The sequence below is a fragment of the Rhodofomes roseus genome (assembly GCF_022264815.1).
Source record: "Rhodofomes roseus strain CIRM-BRFM 1785 chromosome Unknown C8Q71scaffold_13, whole genome shotgun sequence".
NCBI lineage: Eukaryota > Fungi > Basidiomycota > Agaricomycetes > Polyporales > Fomitopsidaceae > Rhodofomes > Rhodofomes roseus.
In genome coordinates, this window is record NW_025952969.1 from 59,689 (window position 1) to 76,210 (window position 16,522).

At 56.8% G+C, this 16,522-nt stretch overlaps 7 protein-coding genes across 7 annotated transcripts; 2 read left to right on the top strand and 5 right to left on the bottom strand.

Moving 5' to 3' along the window:
* Positions 1–1,247: 1,247 nt before the first annotated feature.
* Positions 1,248–2,720, top strand: C8Q71DRAFT_836890 (kinase-like domain-containing protein; the record flags this gene model as incomplete). Its single annotated transcript, XM_047926455.1, has 2 exons — positions 1,248–2,149; positions 2,193–2,720. The coding sequence occupies exons 1-2, from the start codon at positions 1,460–1,462 to the stop codon at positions 2,718–2,720; spliced, it is 1,218 nt and encodes a 405-aa protein (XP_047777555.1). The 5' UTR covers positions 1,248–1,459.
* Positions 2,721–3,410: 690 nt separating this feature from the next.
* C8Q71DRAFT_764182 (uncharacterized protein) lies at positions 3,411–4,092 on the bottom strand. The gene is made up of 3 exons (XM_047924054.1): positions 3,957–4,092; positions 3,801–3,891; positions 3,411–3,741 (listed from the first exon to the last, which is right to left on the bottom strand). Exons 1-3 carry the CDS (start codon positions 4,041–4,043, stop codon positions 3,665–3,667), a joined length of 255 nt encoding a protein of 84 aa, XP_047777556.1. The 5' UTR covers positions 4,044–4,092; the 3' UTR covers positions 3,411–3,664.
* A 750-nt stretch (positions 4,093–4,842) lies between these two features.
* C8Q71DRAFT_797412 (uncharacterized protein) lies at positions 4,843–6,172 on the bottom strand (the record flags this gene model as incomplete). Its single annotated transcript, XM_047925749.1, has 2 exons — positions 4,843–5,897; positions 6,064–6,172. 2 exons carry the CDS (start codon positions 6,170–6,172, stop codon positions 4,843–4,845), a joined length of 1,164 nt encoding a protein of 387 aa, XP_047777557.1.
* A 321-nt stretch (positions 6,173–6,493) lies between these two features.
* On the bottom strand, positions 6,494–8,216 carry C8Q71DRAFT_104691 (uncharacterized protein). Its single transcript, XM_047916278.1, has 7 exons — positions 8,085–8,216; positions 7,835–8,031; positions 7,674–7,769; positions 7,465–7,615; positions 7,219–7,410; positions 6,936–7,153; positions 6,494–6,871 (listed from the first exon to the last, which is right to left on the bottom strand). The coding sequence occupies exons 1-7, from the start codon at positions 8,122–8,124 to the stop codon at positions 6,653–6,655; spliced, it is 1,113 nt and encodes a 370-aa protein (XP_047777558.1). The 5' UTR covers positions 8,125–8,216; the 3' UTR covers positions 6,494–6,652.
* A 347-nt stretch (positions 8,217–8,563) lies between these two features.
* C8Q71DRAFT_104766 (translation initiation factor 3 RNA-binding subunit) lies at positions 8,564–10,241 on the top strand. Its single transcript, XM_047916279.1, has 7 exons — positions 8,564–8,602; positions 8,726–8,795; positions 8,844–8,884; positions 8,934–9,028; positions 9,087–9,257; positions 9,605–10,139; positions 10,198–10,241. The coding sequence occupies exons 2-7, from the start codon at positions 8,782–8,784 to the stop codon at positions 10,215–10,217; spliced, it is 876 nt and encodes a 291-aa protein (XP_047777559.1). The 5' UTR covers positions 8,564–8,602; positions 8,726–8,781; the 3' UTR covers positions 10,218–10,241.
* A 130-nt stretch (positions 10,242–10,371) lies between these two features.
* C8Q71DRAFT_105028 (uncharacterized protein) lies at positions 10,372–12,290 on the bottom strand. The gene is made up of 7 exons (XM_047916281.1): positions 11,948–12,290; positions 11,828–11,882; positions 11,656–11,771; positions 11,239–11,601; positions 11,106–11,184; positions 10,846–11,034; positions 10,372–10,775 (listed from the first exon to the last, which is right to left on the bottom strand). Exons 1-7 carry the CDS (start codon positions 12,074–12,076, stop codon positions 10,765–10,767), a joined length of 942 nt encoding a protein of 313 aa, XP_047777560.1. The 5' UTR covers positions 12,077–12,290; the 3' UTR covers positions 10,372–10,764.
* A 2,556-nt stretch (positions 12,291–14,846) lies between these two features.
* C8Q71DRAFT_764211 (flavoprotein-like protein) lies at positions 14,847–16,322 on the bottom strand. The gene is made up of 3 exons (XM_047924055.1): positions 15,606–16,322; positions 15,342–15,555; positions 14,847–15,244 (listed from the first exon to the last, which is right to left on the bottom strand). Exons 1-3 carry the CDS (start codon positions 15,825–15,827, stop codon positions 15,117–15,119), a joined length of 564 nt encoding a protein of 187 aa, XP_047777561.1. The 5' UTR covers positions 15,828–16,322; the 3' UTR covers positions 14,847–15,116.
* Between the last annotated feature and the right edge of the window lie 200 nt (positions 16,323–16,522).

The window sequence follows — 16,522 nt, forward strand, 5'->3', positions numbered from 1 at the left end:
AATTGGGAGGGTCAATGCAAGGCGTTGGAGTATCACGCCGCCTGTCAGTTCCATGACTCCTTGCCCCCGAGGCCCAGGGTCCTAAGGCGCACATACATAGGGCGGTACGCTGGTTGGCAGTCGTGCAACCCGAGTCTACTACAGCGCGCCGACTCTCCAAGTCACTCTCACTCATTTTTCGACTTTCCTTCGCATGATACGGTTGGATTAATTTCCTCGCAAGACTTGTTGGCTTCGCCATGACCATGTATGACAATATCCTAGCCCTCGCCGTTAGTCCCCTTGATATAACTTACCGGTCTTGCAATCCGTATCTATTGTGCGTCATCGTCGTTGCTCAATTTACAAGGACCAGAAGCTGTATATCTCTTGACAGGTCAGAAAGAGTCACTTCATGAACTTATTTGACCTCGCTAACCTCCAAACACCGACAGGGGATATTAGACAGTGATTCATCCGGGAAGCCGATGCGTCTCAGAAGCAGGTTCGACCGTATACGTCGCACTCAGCTATGACTCTGTCTTGAAATTGAGCGGAATGATAGGGATGAGTGTCCAGTAGCCCCGAACCATACACGGCTAACTGTATATATTCCAGTGGCCCATGCTGTATGTGTCCGACCCGAGGGAACTACATACTATCTCACCAAGGAGGAAAAATCGTATTTACACCGTGACCGCAAGGGGCTCATGCACAAGGCAACTTCGTGTTTTCAGCCACTCCGTCGAGGATCAGCCTGGCATATACGGCAAGTCTTCTGGTGATCATTATCCTTCGCATGCCTCTCACAACTTAATCTCCCGTAGGCAGACCACTCGACGGCCTTTCTGAGGGAGACTCGGATACTCACAACTGTCAGGTTTACTGTAGTATCTGACCGACTTGAAAACAGTCAGAATTTCACCGTTGCCACACGCAACTGCTGTCGAGTCTACCGTGACGGAATAGTCAGGTTCAGACATTGGACCGTGCATGAGCCCGAAACAGGCGTTCTCGTAAGCGGAAGCCGTGTTCCTCCCGCTGACTGCGTTGATCATTCACGCGACGGAGCGCATCACCCTCTCCGAGTCGGAAAGGTACCGGAATTTCACGGTAATTTTGAAACGAACTGCAGGTAAGCGGCAGCGCCCTTCATGTCTGCCGCTTTCCCGTAGTTCGACCCGACGCTTCCGCCACTCTCTTCGAGGTCCATAGATGCATTGTACTGTCTAAAGCATCAGCAGATCCACTGGCCGACACGTACAAGTCATCACTACACCTCTGTTCACTCGTTGTTGCTATTCAATCGGTTCCAAACCACTCAATACAAACAATCCCTCCGTACTAGTCGAGAATCACGAAGATAAAAGACCATCACAATCTTGACCGATGCATCCATCGCCGTCGGTCTAGGCCGCGGGTAGACCAAGACTCGATAGGAGGCCCGCACACATCCATCCGCTGCTACGAGCCGACGAAGATGCCTCGAAAACACATAAAAGGGACAGGTTTTCGCCAGTGTTCGCCATTATTCTCGTCTTTGCATCAGCATCCGCACACTCAGTTACAGAGTTGCATATTCTTCACGATGCTTGTTGTACTTCCTGACTTCACTGGCATAACCCTCGACGCTGGTCGTCTCGAGCTACTCCAATCCGTGGGCGCTGGCGCCTACGGTGAGGTGTACCTCGCCATTGATCATGAAGCCTCGGCCTCCTCCCTGGTCCCTGTCCGGCGTGCAGTCAAGATCGTGCCGAAGGCTGGTCCTTCGAAGCGCGACACGCAGCGCCAGCGACGGGAGATCACGATCCAACGACTCGTCTCGGACGTGCCCGGCGTCCTCGAGTTGCTCGATGTCATCGAAGACGACGCGCACTTCTACCTCGTGACGGACTATCGCGACTGCGATTTGTTCGATCTCCTCGTCGAGGGCGTCGTTTTTGAGGGCAACGACGAACGGATCCGGTCGGTGTTCGTGCAGATTCTGGATGCGGTACACGGGTGTCATCAGAAAAGGATGTATCACTGTGACCTTAAACCAGAAAACATCCTCTGCACGGCCGACGGGAAGGAGGTCGTTGTGGCCGACTTCGGGATGGCGACGCCTCTAGCGCGAAGCTACTCCCGCGGCCACGGGACGGGCTCCTATATGAGTCCTGGTAAGTCCTTGGTGCACAATCATTGACGGGCAGCGCTGACCTTCATCGACAGAGTGTCTCGATTCCGCTACTGGGCCGTACTCCACCAAACATGCGGACATCTGGGCGTTGGGGAGGATCCTCATTGACCTCATCACAGGCTGTAGCCGCCCCTGGTCGGAGGCCTCGCTCGACGATCCCGACTTCAGGGAGTTCCTCGAGGATGAGCAGTACCTCGAGAACGAGTTCGGCATCTCGAGCGGAGCCGCGGACCTCCTGAAGCGGATCTTCAGGCTGAACCCCATTGCGCGCCCCAGCCTTGCGCAGATCCGCAACAACGTCCTCCGCCTCGACACGTTCTTTGCCGAGTCCGAGGAGGACCTTGAGTGGGACGACGAAGACAACGAGTCAATCGACTCCACTCCCACACCTGAGGACAGCGTCGCCGTTGTCGGTACGCCCGGCAACAAAACTCCGATAGCTCCTCGCTTCGTCGTTTCCAAGGAATACGTTCGACCCCTGCTGCTGCCAACACTGGCAAGAAAGGCCGATGCCGATGAATTCGCGCTCGGCTTCCTTGACGGCCTGGAGATGCTTATATGAAAGTAACTCCAGTGCCAACCTAGTCATGCGAGGAACTTAAAATCTGGGCGCGGATTCCCGCCGCCTATTACCAGCTGGATCATCACAGGTTAACGAACGATAGAGCCTGAGGGGGGAAGGAGAGCGCCTAGTGCCAATGGACATCTACGGACACATGTCTTGGGACACTTATGCATATGGACGCTGTGCCATCGGACACTTCGAGTACACTGCAGGACAGTCAGTATCGGACAATGTGCCATGGTCACGTAGGTTAGAACAAAAAGCCAAAGGAAGAAAAAAACAGCACATACATAAAGTCAAATACATCATCATGACAATCTCTTCTGCGTGCACGTTTGCTACACTTGCGTCCCTCTCTCCGAGTCAGCGAGATCAAACTCGGCAGCTAATGATGGTAGTACTTACCCAGGCTCCCAGACGCTACTAGTACAAGTCATGTCGCTCGGGCACTGGTGCGTAGTCAGCACACAGCTGTGCGTGTATCTCATGCCCTCCCCGACAAGTGCCCTGTAACCTCAGAAGTTCAGTGTGTTGGTCCAGCTGCATGATGATACATCGAAGTGTGACTAGTTGACTACCGGCCACTAATGCGTAGCGGATACCGCCGTCACGTGCACATACGCATTCTGTAGGATATCGATCACTGACAGTGGCAGGGTACCTGCGAAGCTGCTACAGCAGATGTTGGATTGAGGTAACGACTGGTTCCCTACAGACTTTTTAGTAGAGGGACGAGCGGCTGCTCTGGACGTTCATAGATCCAATAGTAATAACCGTCTAATCAACTGCCACTGGAGTGGACGCATCGATGATGTTCGACTTCATGCCAGTGCAGAGTTCATTGCTTCGATATAATACACAACTTGCGCATCCTTCCAGCTCATTCCGACAGCTAACAATACAACAACACATACAACAACACAGCACACGCGCATTCAGTATTACTTCCTGCCAGCCTTCTTCGCGGCCGTCCGGGCCCGCGTGATCTGCTTCTTCCAACCGTAGCACTGCGTGCAAGCTGCCGGGCGCACCCTCAGCCACACGCCCTCCTTCACGTAGCGAACAGCCTGAGCTTACCGGCAGAGCCATGCTTCTTGCACACGTACTGACCTTCCTTGTTGACGCTCGACGCAGGCGCCTCGATACCTTCGCGGTTGATGGGGTCGAACTGCGCGAGAGCATGTCGTCAGACACGCCAGAGGCACGCTATGAAAGTCATTGGTCGGGACGCACCCCAAAGAAGGTATCGTTCTCTTCCCGTCCGTCGAAGGAGCAAGTAGCGCACTGCAGAGACGAGCAACGCTCAGCGACACGCGGCATCAAAGGTAGTGGACAGCGGGACTCACGACTTCCTTGAAGTGAGGGCAGAAAAGGGCGTCGTTAATCTCAACAGACGCTACGCTGCTGTCTGACATATTCGACGGGTTCGATCGAGAAGAGACTAGGCTCAAGCAGAAACAACGACACTAGACAAACTCAGTGCAACGAGACAAGAGGCAATATGGCCGTGGTGTCTGGCGAGAGGGATAGGGAGGTGGGAACGCACGGGGGCGGATTATATAGGGAGCTGCGCGGAAGACGGTGCATCTGGGTTCGCGACGCTACCTTGCCTGACGAAGGCTGGAGTGCACTGGGCATCTGACAGCGGGTGTGGCCAGATGACCCTCGTCTCCTCTCTCCTGGGTCCAGGAGCGGTCCCATGACATCACGTGCGGATGGGTGCCATATTTCATGCACACTTGTTCTCGACGACGAAGCTGGCGATACATTGTCAATGGGAAGTGCTAGTACTGGCCTTGCAAGCGGAAGTAACATAGACGATGCATAGGCAGGTACCAAGTTCTTGCATAACTTGTACCACCACTTTAAGCGCCCACCCATGTAGAGAAGTCGATACCGTGTAGCACGACTGAATAGGCGTATTGAACGCTCGGAGGCCCGCTGACCATGACCATATCTAAGGAGGAGACAGAAATCAATCCAGTAACACACTTGCACGCGATCTGAACAGCACTCTTTAGCGGCTTCACCCTGCTCATCCGAAGTGCTACGTACCTCCGAGTAATAGGCGAGTACACCGTGACCAAGGCCGCAGCACGTCAGGAAAACCATCGCAAGCTCAGCTCGTTCGTACGACCTGATGGCAGAACCTCCCACCAAACTCAATCGCCCCACAAGACGTCCCATCCTCCTCAACACCCAGATACCCCGCCTCCACGCGCGTCCACCCCGCCCACGGCGCCCTCCTCACAAACAGCTCCGCCCACACCGTCGCCCGAAAGCTCTCAAACGCAAACCTCGGCTCGTGGCCCTCCCGCAGGGGCGCGGGTAGGCCGATGAACGAGTCCGGCGGGGCGCGGACGACGACGCGTAGCCTGCGGGAGAGCGTCCGGACGTCGAGCTCGACGACGCCCGCGCGGCTGTCATGGTGGACGTGCATCCACGGCGAGAACCCAAAGACGCCGGCGGTGAACGGCGGGCGGAAATCCCACTGGAACCGCGGCGAGCGGTAGCCGACCAGGAAGGCCTGCACGCCGGGCAGGGCCTCTCCGCCCGCGAACGACAGGCACGTCCTCCGTTCCGAATCAGGCCCGAAGGCCTGACACCAGATCCACCCGCGGGGGAAGGACGTCCCCCAATTCTTCTCGAAGTGTGTTTTGCCTGTGAGCTCGTGTGTGAGGCCAGCGTGTGTTAGCCTGGCGGAGGCGTCGCTTGCGACCGTCTGGACGTGCCAGTTGAGAGGGAGGTAGGGCGAGAGGGGCGCCAGTGGACCCATCGGGCCTAGGAAGGAATGCAAGTTGGACCATGTTCGTTGATTAGAGAGGTGGAGGTTCAGGGAGAGCTTGGCGTCGGGGACGTTGATGGAGTAGTCGACAGATTCAGGGCCCACGCTCATGGTACCGATACCTTCGGCTGTGACGCTGAACGACACAGGCTCGTTCGGAACGACATCCTGGACCGAGATAGACAGGTGATCCGGAAAGAACTCGTGCGTGAAACCAGTAGCCTCCTGGCCTTCGGGAGGCATATACGACACGCAGACAAGGTTTGGCCGTCGATCTGCCTGCTTGACCAAGCAGAATATGATCGCTAGCGTGGCGCCACCCCCCAGGAGCGTGCGTGAGTAGTAGCCCTCGAAACCGGACGCTTCATGAGGTGCGAAGTCGTCGATGACTCTCCCAGGAGGCCGGATGCGCAGACGTGAGCATATATGCGTGGCGAGTGTCTTGAGAAGCGCAAGCGGCAGCAGTGACCAACGTGATACGGTTTCCTGCATAGAAGACATTCAGATCCGTGCATACCGTGCACATGCGAACGAGACCTTTGTCAGGCAACTCACCATGACCTTGCGCGTAACAAATGCGTGGACAAGTCACCGTGACCACCGAGTTAACGGGCAGCAGACGGGACGATGGACTGAGTGGTTGAGAAGAGGGCCGCAAGATCATGCAGAGCCCAGAGCTCGGTACCTGTAGATATAGGGACTTGGGTATGCGCGAGTGCAGCGGCAGAGCCCTGTCATAACGTCATCGACAGCAGAGTGCGACTACCCGCTCAGCGTGTCAGTATCCGCATAATATGGGCCATGTCGCCGAGTATCCAGTTATGCAAGGGTCATACTCGGTCAGACCGTGATCAAGGACAAGCTGACGAATATACGCAAGAGGGGAGATTGACGGAGCGTATATGATTGTCGAATTGACAATGACCAGTGCACGGCAGAGGGTAGAGATGTCACACCACGGTACATGACGGTGTTATGTCACGGATCTTGTCACACAGTGACACGCACCGATCACAGTAAGTGGCAACTGGCCCCAGTCTGGCTCTTTCATGCCTCGAAGCGAACGTATTACAGTCACAGAATGAGTCGACGTATTGGCAGCACGGACACATAGCTTCGAGCACAGATTGGGACACCCTCGCGCTCAGTTCGATTCCAACACGCTCTTCAACAGCAACCCGTGTTTCCTCTGTTTCGTAAAGTCGACCCCGCCGTTCTCCTGTGCGCGCTTGAACTCATACTCCACCTCAGGCTTGATGCCCGCCAACAACAAGTCCTTGGTAGCATACTTCGGCTTCCACCCCATCGCAAGCGCACGATCCGCGCGGCAACGGCAGGTCGTGCCTCCATATTTGCCCGCAAGCTAGCACACGTTCAAGTCAGCCGGTCGGTCGAAAGCACTGCGCAGCGGAGACCCTGAGACGTACCACGGATCCCCAGTGCTTCAAAAGCTCTTCGTCAGTGAACGTCGTCGGTTCCGCGTCTTTTGCGAGCCCGAGGTCCACGAGCGCTTGTCCGATGGCCTGCCCGATCTCGTAGAACGAGACGTGGTCGCTCACGCCGAAGTAGTAGCCCTCCCAGCCGTGCCCGACACTCTGCGGGTCTGCGCTGATAGCATCGAAGAGCGCGATGTACATGTCGACGGCTGTGTGAGAATCGAGGCGTGTCAGTTGCTGTCACGGTGCAGACGAGCTTGGAAGGACCACTGACTGTCCTCGATGTTGATAATTGACCAGACGGCCTTGCCAGGCCCGATCATGCCCGCCCGGTTCCTGTCCAGCGCCTGCTTGATGAGGGCAGGAATCTGGATAGAGAGCGGGTTCGCGATCCCAGCCTCGAAGACAGGTCCAGACGCAAGGCCGTCTATCATCCCGGGTATCATGATGTACGAGCGTGTGTAGCCTGCATAACTGCATCAGCGTGCCCGGCCGTAGCTGAAGTCTGAAGTGAAGCTACCTTGCTCGTCTGCGCCGATGACGGCGAGGGAGACCTTGCGGTGGAAGGCCGTCTCAGGAATAGCCTTCAACTGCTCGACGTTCAAGTCTGAATAGACCGTCTCCGCAGCGTATTCTCCGTTCGCCGCCTCTGCGATCTCGCCTGTGCCCGACTAATAGTGATCGTCAGTCGTAAAGTGGACTATACGCGCGCATATGCGCTGTACTAACGGTGTGGATGAGAATGGGGAGCTCTCCGGTAGTCTCGTACGCCTTGCGCACACCCTTCAGGAGTGCGTTTATGGCCGGTAGGTCGTCCGAATTTGCCTGGACAGAATAACTTGCGTATCAGCGTTTGTTCTCAACTGGCAGAGGTACGTATGAAGACTGACGACGTTGAAAATGACATGCGCGCGCGAGGCAAGCTCCTCTATCTTGTCAAAATCGCTGAGAGAGGCTATCTCGGCTTTCACTCCCAGCTTCTCCAGGAGCTTCGCCTTCTCGGGAGAGCGCACAGTCGCGGTGATACTAAAGGTATCTGCTTTGGGATGGCTGAGGAGGCGGTTCAAGACAGACCCTCCGATATAGCCTATGATATACAAAAGTCATGTTACCGCGTACGACGTGCGACATTGCACATACCTGTAGCTCCGAAGAGAAGGATTTCGGTCTTGCTTGTCATGTCGATCTTATTCACTGTTAGATGCGGGGTCAGGACTCAGAAGAGATGCAGCTGCAGGGCATCGACGCTCATGATTTATATACGGAAGTCAACCGAAGTCAACCGAGGTTCCCTAGCATCCAGTCCGTCGATGGGCCAACCCGATGTCAGCGGTTAGATGGCGGATACGGCTTCATAAGAGCGTTCAGTACGCGACGGGGTCTGGGTGGCGCATATCTACAGGCTGTAGACGGCTTTCCTGCCCGCGGTGGCAACAGCCTCGGACTCGGAGCGGGGCGTGGCGCCCAGAGCTGGCCCCACAGCCCACTGCGGACAAAGCAAGTTGTGGGGAACACTTAAACATCGTCAGAACGTGTGTACCATCTCGAAATCCGGATATTATCTATTCTCCGGGATCGAACATTGGAGGCGGCCAATCACAAGCCGCGCCTTCTAATGTTCGGTCACTGATAATAGTTCTTGTTCGGATTCCGAGGAGGTATGCTCATTCTGACAATGTTCTGAGACTTACTGTAGTATGTACTGTATCCCCTTTAAACAAAGGGGTTTATGTGCAGTGGCCAGGGCGCTGACTAATCGTGTCTGCGCCACGTTTCTGAAGATCTCTAATCTGCGATCGAGCTGAAGCCGAAGCTTATTCCTCTGTCCACGACCACCATGGCTAGCGCAGCGTACGTGCTTCCAAATATCATTGAACTCTCCCTAACACACGAACGCAGACCACCAAAAACATCCTGGGCCGACGACGTCGACGAGCTCGGTGAGTAGGTTTTCGTCCTCACCTCGTCCTCACTAAATTTCCGCTTCAGAGCAGCCCGCCACTAAGTCGGAGGACTACGTCGACGAGAATGGGATCCGTACAACGGTCGAGTACACCGTAAATGACGATGGGAAGAAGGTCAAGGTATGCATATCTAAGCTCGCGTTATCTGAAAGCCAAGCTCACGGCGCACACCGTTCAGATTACCCGCAAGATCAAGCGGGTACTCCATAAGGCGGTCGTCGACCATACAGTCGCTGAGCGGCAAAATTGGACGAAGTTTGGACAGGAGAAGGGCAACAAGGCGGGTCCTGACCGGGCAACAACCGCGGTCGGTGAGAACGTTTACCTGAAGCTGAGCGCGGGCAACAAGGTGAGCAGTACACGTCGCTCCTGTTTCATCAGCTGTGTATCTCCCTTGTGTGAGCTCATGCCCTGGCCTACTTGCGCCGGAGGAGGCATCCTGTTATCCGTCTATGTGTCAATCGACGCCAGTCATTGGCTCGAGCATCCCTAGGCTGCCGTAGCGCGGCCTGGCGCGCGAGGGCACCTGGACGTCCACTACATATCGCCGCGATACATGGAGCCAATGGCCCTTCAGCGGTTCATCAGCTGTTCGTGTCCCCTGCTATCCTACGCATATGATGCATATGTCGCTCAGAGCGTACTCAAATGATCGCACAAAACTAAACTTTCCTACTAACACGGTACTGCGTCTAGTCTTCCGAACCCGAGCCCAGCGCGGAACAAGCCGTGAAAGCCAACCTCGTACGCGCTGGAGCGGGCAAGGTCGTCTGTCGTCTCTGCAAAGGCGACCACTTCACCGCCAAGTGTCCCTACAAAGACTCGCTCCCGGGGCTCGACGGCGCGGACGCGCCTCTCGGCGGGGGCGACGACACGGGCACGCCCGCGGAGCCCGCCGCGGCGCCGACTACCGGGGGCAAGTACGTCCCGCCGTCGATGCGCGGCGCGCGGGGGCCCGGTGAGTCGATGGGCCGGCCGGGCGGGTCACGCGACGACCTTCCGACGCTCCGCGTAACGAACATCTCGGAGGACACGCAGGAGAACGACCTACGGGACTTGTTCGGCGCGTTTGGCCGCGTCGCGCGCGTATATGTGGGCCGCGACCGCGAGACAGGCGCGGGCAAGGGCTTTGCGTTCGTCAGCTTTGAGGAGAAGTCGGTCGCGCAGAAGGCGATGGAGAAGATGCATGGGAGGGGGTATGATAACCTCATCCTCAACATTCAGTGGTCTCGTAAGTCGTATTCTTGTGGTATGCGGTGCATTGCGGACGCTGATCGTATCGTCGGCAGAACCGAGGGAGCAGCGGTGATCTCCATGCTGTTGTATTGTACTGTATATCCTTGCGATGCTTATGCTTTCACGACGGCGTGCCTATCCGTGTCGCAACATGTCTTGCGAATCTCTCGTCAGTATCCTCGCTTTCTAATCGAACTTGCACAGAAGCAGCTAAGTCGCGTGACAATCTCACCGTCCTGAAACCGAGCGGCCCGGCGGGTCAGTGCTCATGAAAACCTGAGTGCCAGGTTGGGGTCAGGCCGGTCAGGGCGCAGCCTGAGCGAGCGCAGTTCAACAACGCCATTGCCGCATCAATGGCGGCGTGTGTGACGCGGCGGTGATGATACCCCACGTAGGCATCGAGAGCACGACTCAGATCATGAGGCGACAAACTCAAGCACATCTCAAAGCATCTCAAAGAGTAAACTGGCAAGCCGTAGATTGTATAGACCTCTGTCCACAACGCGGATATGTCCATGCTCACCGCATGCTACAAGTGACTCACAGGTCACACGCGATCAATTGACGGTCGCATAGCACCCCGCCAACTCGTTTGCATGTCCAAACATACATTAACTTGACTATCGAGGATCTGTGTGGAGTCATGCAGTACATACATAATTGAGCATCGCGAGTGCATGATTGCGATTGGTGCAACGCACCTTTGCTCAACGAAGCGATATGTCGCTTCAGCTCTCCGACACTATTCGATAGGACAAGCACATTAGCCGACAAGCCCTGCATGTCCTTCCTGAGAGTACTGATCTCCTGAGTGAGATCTTCATCCACCGTACTCGGTGTCGGTCCATTGTCGAGGGTGCGATTGGACCCTGAGGCCCTACTAGTACATGCTGTGTACGCGCACATCGGCGGCGGTCAACACAAGGCCGCATATGCCTCCCATCTGAATGATAGTGCTCACCAGACGACGTGCCCGCGGGCGGCTCCAACTGACGTCGCTTTGAGCTACGCCCTCGATGCGATGGTGACCGCCGCTTCCGCTGCGCAGGCAAGGAGTCGTCAGTGCGACTACAACGGCAAATTGACCAACTGACCTTGGAGTGAGTAGACTCATCGTTGTCGCCCTCAGACGACGTAGAGCTGTCTACATCACTTGCAAAGGACACGGACCGACGTCTTGACCGCGACCGCAACCTCGATGACGACCGACGCGAGCGGGATGCCGACGAGCCACATGAGCATGAACGGCAGTGCCGCCTGACGGACCGACTGCGTCCTCTGGAGCGTGACCTACTTCGCCTGCCATACTCGTCATCGTCACAGGGAGCGATGCACGCCTGTCTGTTCTTGTGACACCTGTCGCATGCAAAGGGCCCTTCACGCGACTCCACATATTCTGGGCTCAACGAGATCCAGCACCCAACATGATGGCGACGACATGTTACACAAGCAGGCGACTATTGGTTGGTTAGGTGAGTGCATCCGTGAAACCCGCACCAGCACCTGCTTACCATTATTCGCCTGTATTGGCGCTTTCTGTTGACAGTCTCTATGAGATCAATTTGTCCGCCGACATTACCCCTGCCATACACTCTCTGGGGCTTCTTAAGAATCGATTTGGGTAATGCTACACAACGTCAATGTCAGTGTTGCTATATCACTGGAGCAACCAACTTCACTTACTTCCGGCTTGAAGCTCAAACTTGACTCTTGGCGAAGGTGGCGCAACGTCATCGCTCTGTGAGTTGATCACTCAAAGCTCAGCGACGTGACTTCAAAAGCCCATGGTCTACTAGTACTCACAGACTCATCTGACTCAGACCTATTGTTTTCATTGTTGCCAGCGACCTTTCCATTCAACTGTCCGGACTTCCTCCGGGCATTTGACCCCGCTGTCTGCTCTCGCTGCCGGCCCACGCTATGTCGTGCCATCGGGTGCGGCCCCGGGCTCTTGCTCGGTGGTACGTCGTGATCCTGTTCGCGGCGACTCCCGGTAGTTCTCGCGCCTTGCCTCGCGCTGCTTTGAGCATATGGCTGCCCATTGCGACTGCCAGACGCCTTGGCAGGCTGTGTACCGGATTGACGTTGGGTAGCAGTCTGATCCTAATTCAGACATGAGCGATAGGTCAGCGCAGGGTGTGGTGCATGACTGACATTCTCGGCGACAGGAGCTGATCGTGATTCCGAGCTGTCTCCGTTGGAAGCACTGTTCGTATCAGATGCATCGACTACCCCGCTTCCTGTTGAGCTCGCATTTGCCAACGTTGTTGTGGTATGTAGCTTGCCCCCACCACGCTCTCCTCACCATTCAAAAATTCATGAATAATAGAGAGAACGTGATTGCTAGGACTGACCTGCTTCGATCCTCAATTTCAAGTTGCGGATTTCCGCGCGAGCAAGGTCTGGCTTGTACTGCGGATAAGCTGTGATACGTGGGTCGTCAGCGCGCACACGCGACGGCCGAAGGCCAATCACCGACGCATCGTCACACTCGACGAGGAGCGAGCATAGCAGCGGAGGGATCGCGACAATGAGTCGCATGTTCTTGGCTTCGTCCAGTACGTTTTTGGCTCGCATCTGCAATCATCAGCATCGGAAGACGAGGTGCGTAGTGCGAGACGAACCACATATACTGCGAGATCGGTACGCTAATCACCAGAGGCATGAACTACTCTGAGAACATCGACGGTCAGGACGAGGGGGACTCACCAACAAGATCTGTTCCCTCTCGTTGATCCCCTCGATTTCCCCTCCCAGCAGCGTCTCTAGGATCTTATTGATGTTCGAAAGTGTCGAGTTCATGTGTTGGAGCTTCTGAAGCTTCTCTGACGCAGACCCAGGTGTGGAAGTGGATGCCATAATCTCCGAACGAATCAGCCACAGAGGGAACCGCAAGTACGAGGTGAGGGAAAGGGGGAATATGCAGAGCAAACCCTGCGCGATGCGATAGATTTCAGGGCTTCAACAATCGCGATTACGCATTGATGTACAAAGTTAGTTCCATAGATTAAGTACGACGCAGCAACGGCAGGACATCGCGAACCTTTTATGTAAGTTCGCCTGCATCCCGCGCCAAATCAAGCATACGTTTTGGACGGCAGCTGCAGAGGAAGACTTCCCCATATGCTTCCATCACGAAAGTATCAATCCGCTCTAAGACCTCCACCAGTTCGGTGACGCATCATTCTCGTGCGAGCCTCTACCTCACGGTCGAACCAATATGACGCGGAATAACGAGGATCTCGTGGCCAATATACTGTACAGGCTGAGAGCATCGAGCGAAAGCCATATCAATGGGCACAAGACCAACGTAGGGAGTGTACGTACCCAATCCGTCAGCTGGTTAGTATGGTTACAACCGACGTAATGCCGCGCGCCTGAACGAGTCTGCTTTAACGCAACATCTGCTTGTGAGATGCCGTCAACGCCGACGTCGTACAATCAGCATTCGCGAACCGCTGCAGTGTCTGCCCACCTGAAGCACGAGCATATTGTCCCATCGGATATCGATCAGGAGGGCGTCACCGAGTTGGCATGGTCGCAGTATCAGACCATCGGGAGACTGTTCACCCTCGCCTTCAAGAACTCGCCCCCCCGGAAGAGTTACCTAGAGCATCACCCGTCAGTCGACAAGTGACAGTAGCGAGACAATTAGGGGAGGAGGAGTACTGACAGTGTTACTGATGAGTCGACAGTAAAGAGTAGTAGAGCGCCCGAACCCACGCGCAATACGCGGTCAGGTGACCGCGATTGACAGTGACACGCTCATTGTGCTAACACTGTGATAGAGCGACATGTCTGCGCATGCGCCGTATATTATCGTAACATACTTAGAGGCGGTGCCATGGTATGAGGTTGGCGCTCTGTCTAGACATCAATAGACCTGGCATCTGAGCGTGGCATGCCCGCACTTGCACCGGCGCAGACACTGCGTCAATCCTTGGGAATAGCAAGAACCGCATACCGATCAACCCATTCAAGGCTAATTAGTAGCTACCCACTCACCTCTCATTCTCGACCGAGTAGCGTTTCCAACACCATCACCCCGTCCGCCTCTCCGTCCGCGCCCAACTATGTATCCTGAACGGGCGCGCACCGGCAGCGACGTCGACGCTCCAGTTCAATTCCAGTCCTCGCATCTCTACTCCACGCCGGCAGCATTGTGACGAGGATCACGCAATACGAGGCGTAGACGCACAAGGTACGGCGGACCCAAGTATGGGACCAGTAGTGCCAGGAGCGACCTGTATCACTATTAGTAGGCCAAATGACAGCCAGCAACCGTCAGAAATCAAATCGTAGTATTTAGACACTCTGACGCGGACGTACCGCCCAGGGCACCGGTCGACCCCTTTGCAAATTGCGACAGCCCATCTGTATCGCTGCAGTCTTCCCGGGGCCGATCCGCGTAGACTACAAGCCCGCGTCGACAGGAAACCATATGAGCGCAAGACAGTGACGAGCCTGAGTCTGCACCGGTTAATCAGCGCAGCACATAGCGAGTGCAGGATACGTTTGTTGGACACAGGTTCGCAACGCCGTCAACCCAGTGACCCGCTGACCTGATGGTGACGTTAGAGTTGACGTCGACGCGCCGTCGAACATTCCATCGAAGCTTTCATAGGTTCGCAGTGGTTCGCACGCAGGCGTCGAGGCGGACTCTGGAGAAGCCGAAGCTAAGTTGAGAAGGGAGTGAGAAGGGAGAAGATCGGCGCCCGGGTCCGCGTGAGCCATCGTGCCATTGACCGGCGAGTTCGCGTGCGTAGGGACATGGGAGCAGCCACTGCTCGCTGCTGGACAAGACAAGGAAACGGCGTGCACACCGACCTCATCACCTCGACCCACAGACATGCCAGAGCACGGCAACAGCCACGACCCGACAGCGAGAAGAAAGCGATAACAACAAGACGCTACAATACGGATACAATGTCATTCGAGCACTAGTCCTTACTAGCTAGTCCCTCGTACACGCTTAGAACTTGACCTTCGAGACGACGCTGTAGAAGTGCTCGCCCTGCAGCTTCGCGAGCTCGAGCTCGAGCGCGGTCGGCTGGCGCGAGCCATCGGCGCCCGCGAACGTGCCGGCGCCCCACGGCGAGCCTGCAGATGAGTTGTGGTCAGCCATCGGTGCGTCATACGGGGAGCGGTGGGTATATGCTATATGCGCGCCCCGGCACTTAGGGAGAGGAGGACTCACCACCGCGGACCTCGGTGAGGTTGGCGAGCTGGCCGAAGGTCTTGCTGTAGCCGAGGGGGACGAAGATGAGGCCGTGGTGGACGAAGGTGGAGAGGAGGTTGATGACGGTGGTCTCCTGGCCGCCGCCGGGGGTGCCCGTCGAGACGAACACGCTCACGTACTTGCCCGCGAGCGCGCCCGTCGCCCAGAGCTGGCCCGTCGCGTCGAAGAACGCCTGCGCACATCGTCAGCATCCGCGCTGCAGCAAGCCGGAGGGGGACGCACCTTGAGCTGGGCGGGCATGTTGCCGTAGCGGGTGGGCACGCCGAAGATGAAGGCGTCGAACTGGGGGAGGTCGGCGGGCTGGAGGACGGGGTAGGCGGGCTTGGCGGGCGCGTGGAGCAGGTCGAGGATGTCCTGCGGGAGGGTCTCCGCGACCTGGTAGATGGTCGCAGAGCCGCCGGCGGCCTCGACACCGCTCTTGACGGTCTCGGCCACTACACGCATGTCAGTACGCAGCAAGGACCACAGAGCGAGGACGGGACGCACTCTTGGCGATGTGGCCGTACATGGTGTAGATGATGATGGCGATCTTGGGGGAAGACATGGCTGGTGGTGCGGGTGCGGAGGACTGGGCTGGCTTTATATCCTTGGGTGGGGCGGGCTTATCGTCGTCGAAGGCGGCTTTAGTCTTTCTGGAGGGGAAGCACATACACTGCACGCAAGACGAGGAGCAGGCCCCCCCTTATAAGCATCGATCGAGCGCCTAGGGCGAGACGGCTGCAGGGTTCTGGAAGGGCCGTGCATCGAAGGACAGCGAACGCGCACCCGCCACCGCCGGGAACACGCTCCTCGACATGGCAGCACCCCGTGGGACGGCCCTCCCATATCCGGCCAGGCGCCTCCCGCTTCAGGCACTCACCGCGCGCCCACCGCTCCCGCGCCCGCTTGTCAGCACTCGTCAGCCCGCTGAGTCCGCCTGCGGTGCCTGGGGTCGCTGAGCAACGCCGCCCGGACGTCGCCGGCGGGAGTCCGCGCCCAAATGCGGCAGGCGTGGTGCGCGCGCTGCCCGATGTGGCGGATACGCCCCCGTGCCCGATGGATCTCGCGGCGCGGCGAGTGCGGCGGACGTCATGGCCGCGTCCGATCGCGCGAACATCTTGCCCGAGACGTGCGCGCCCCCAGGCAGTCCCCAGGCGCCC

Coding starts and splice junctions, on each gene's coding strand:
- C8Q71DRAFT_764182 (XM_047924054.1), bottom strand. CDS start 4,043: ATGCCGCGTGTCGCTGAGCGTTGCTCGTCTCTGCAGTGCGCTACTTGC. Junction 3,892..3,956: donor AGAACGATACCTTCTTTGGG/GTGCGTCCCGAC, acceptor GCTCTCGCGCAG/TTCGACCCCATCAACCGCGA. Junction 3,742..3,800: donor CAAGAAGCATGGCTCTGCCG/GTAAGCTCAGGC, acceptor TGCGCCCGGCAG/CTTGCACGCAGTGCTACGGT.
- C8Q71DRAFT_104691 (XM_047916278.1), bottom strand. CDS start 8,124: ATGACAAGCAAGACCGAAATCCTTCTCTTCGGAGCTACAG. Junction 7,154..7,218: donor AATTATCAACATCGAGGACA/GTCAGTGGTCCT, acceptor ATTCTCACACAG/CCGTCGACATGTACATCGCG. Junction 6,872..6,935: donor TGAAGCACTGGGGATCCGTG/GTACGTCTCAGG, acceptor AACGTGTGCTAG/CTTGCGGGCAAATATGGAGG.
- C8Q71DRAFT_104766 (XM_047916279.1), top strand. Junction 8,885..8,933: donor CGACGACGTCGACGAGCTCG/GTGAGTAGGTTT, acceptor TTTCCGCTTCAG/AGCAGCCCGCCACTAAGTCG. Junction 9,029..9,086: donor ACGATGGGAAGAAGGTCAAG/GTATGCATATCT, acceptor CACACCGTTCAG/ATTACCCGCAAGATCAAGCG.
- C8Q71DRAFT_105028 (XM_047916281.1), bottom strand. CDS start 12,076: ATGGCACGACATAGCGTGGGCCGGCAGCGAGAGCAGACAGCGGGGTCA. Junction 11,772..11,827: donor GTTTGAGCTTCAAGCCGGAA/GTAAGTGAAGTT, acceptor GACGTTGTGTAG/CATTACCCAAATCGATTCTT. Junction 11,035..11,105: donor GCCCGCGGGCACGTCGTCTG/GTGAGCACTATC, acceptor GCGCGTACACAG/CATGTACTAGTAGGGCCTCA.
- C8Q71DRAFT_764211 (XM_047924055.1), bottom strand. CDS start 15,827: ATGCGTGTAGTGGCCGAGACCGTCAAGAGCGGTGTCGAGGCCGCCGGC. Junction 15,556..15,605: donor ACATGCCCGCCCAGCTCAAG/GTGCGTCCCCCT, acceptor CGATGTGCGCAG/GCGTTCTTCGACGCGACGGG. Junction 15,245..15,341: donor CCTCACCGAGGTCCGCGGTG/GTGAGTCCTCCT, acceptor ACTCATCTGCAG/GCTCGCCGTGGGGCGCCGGC.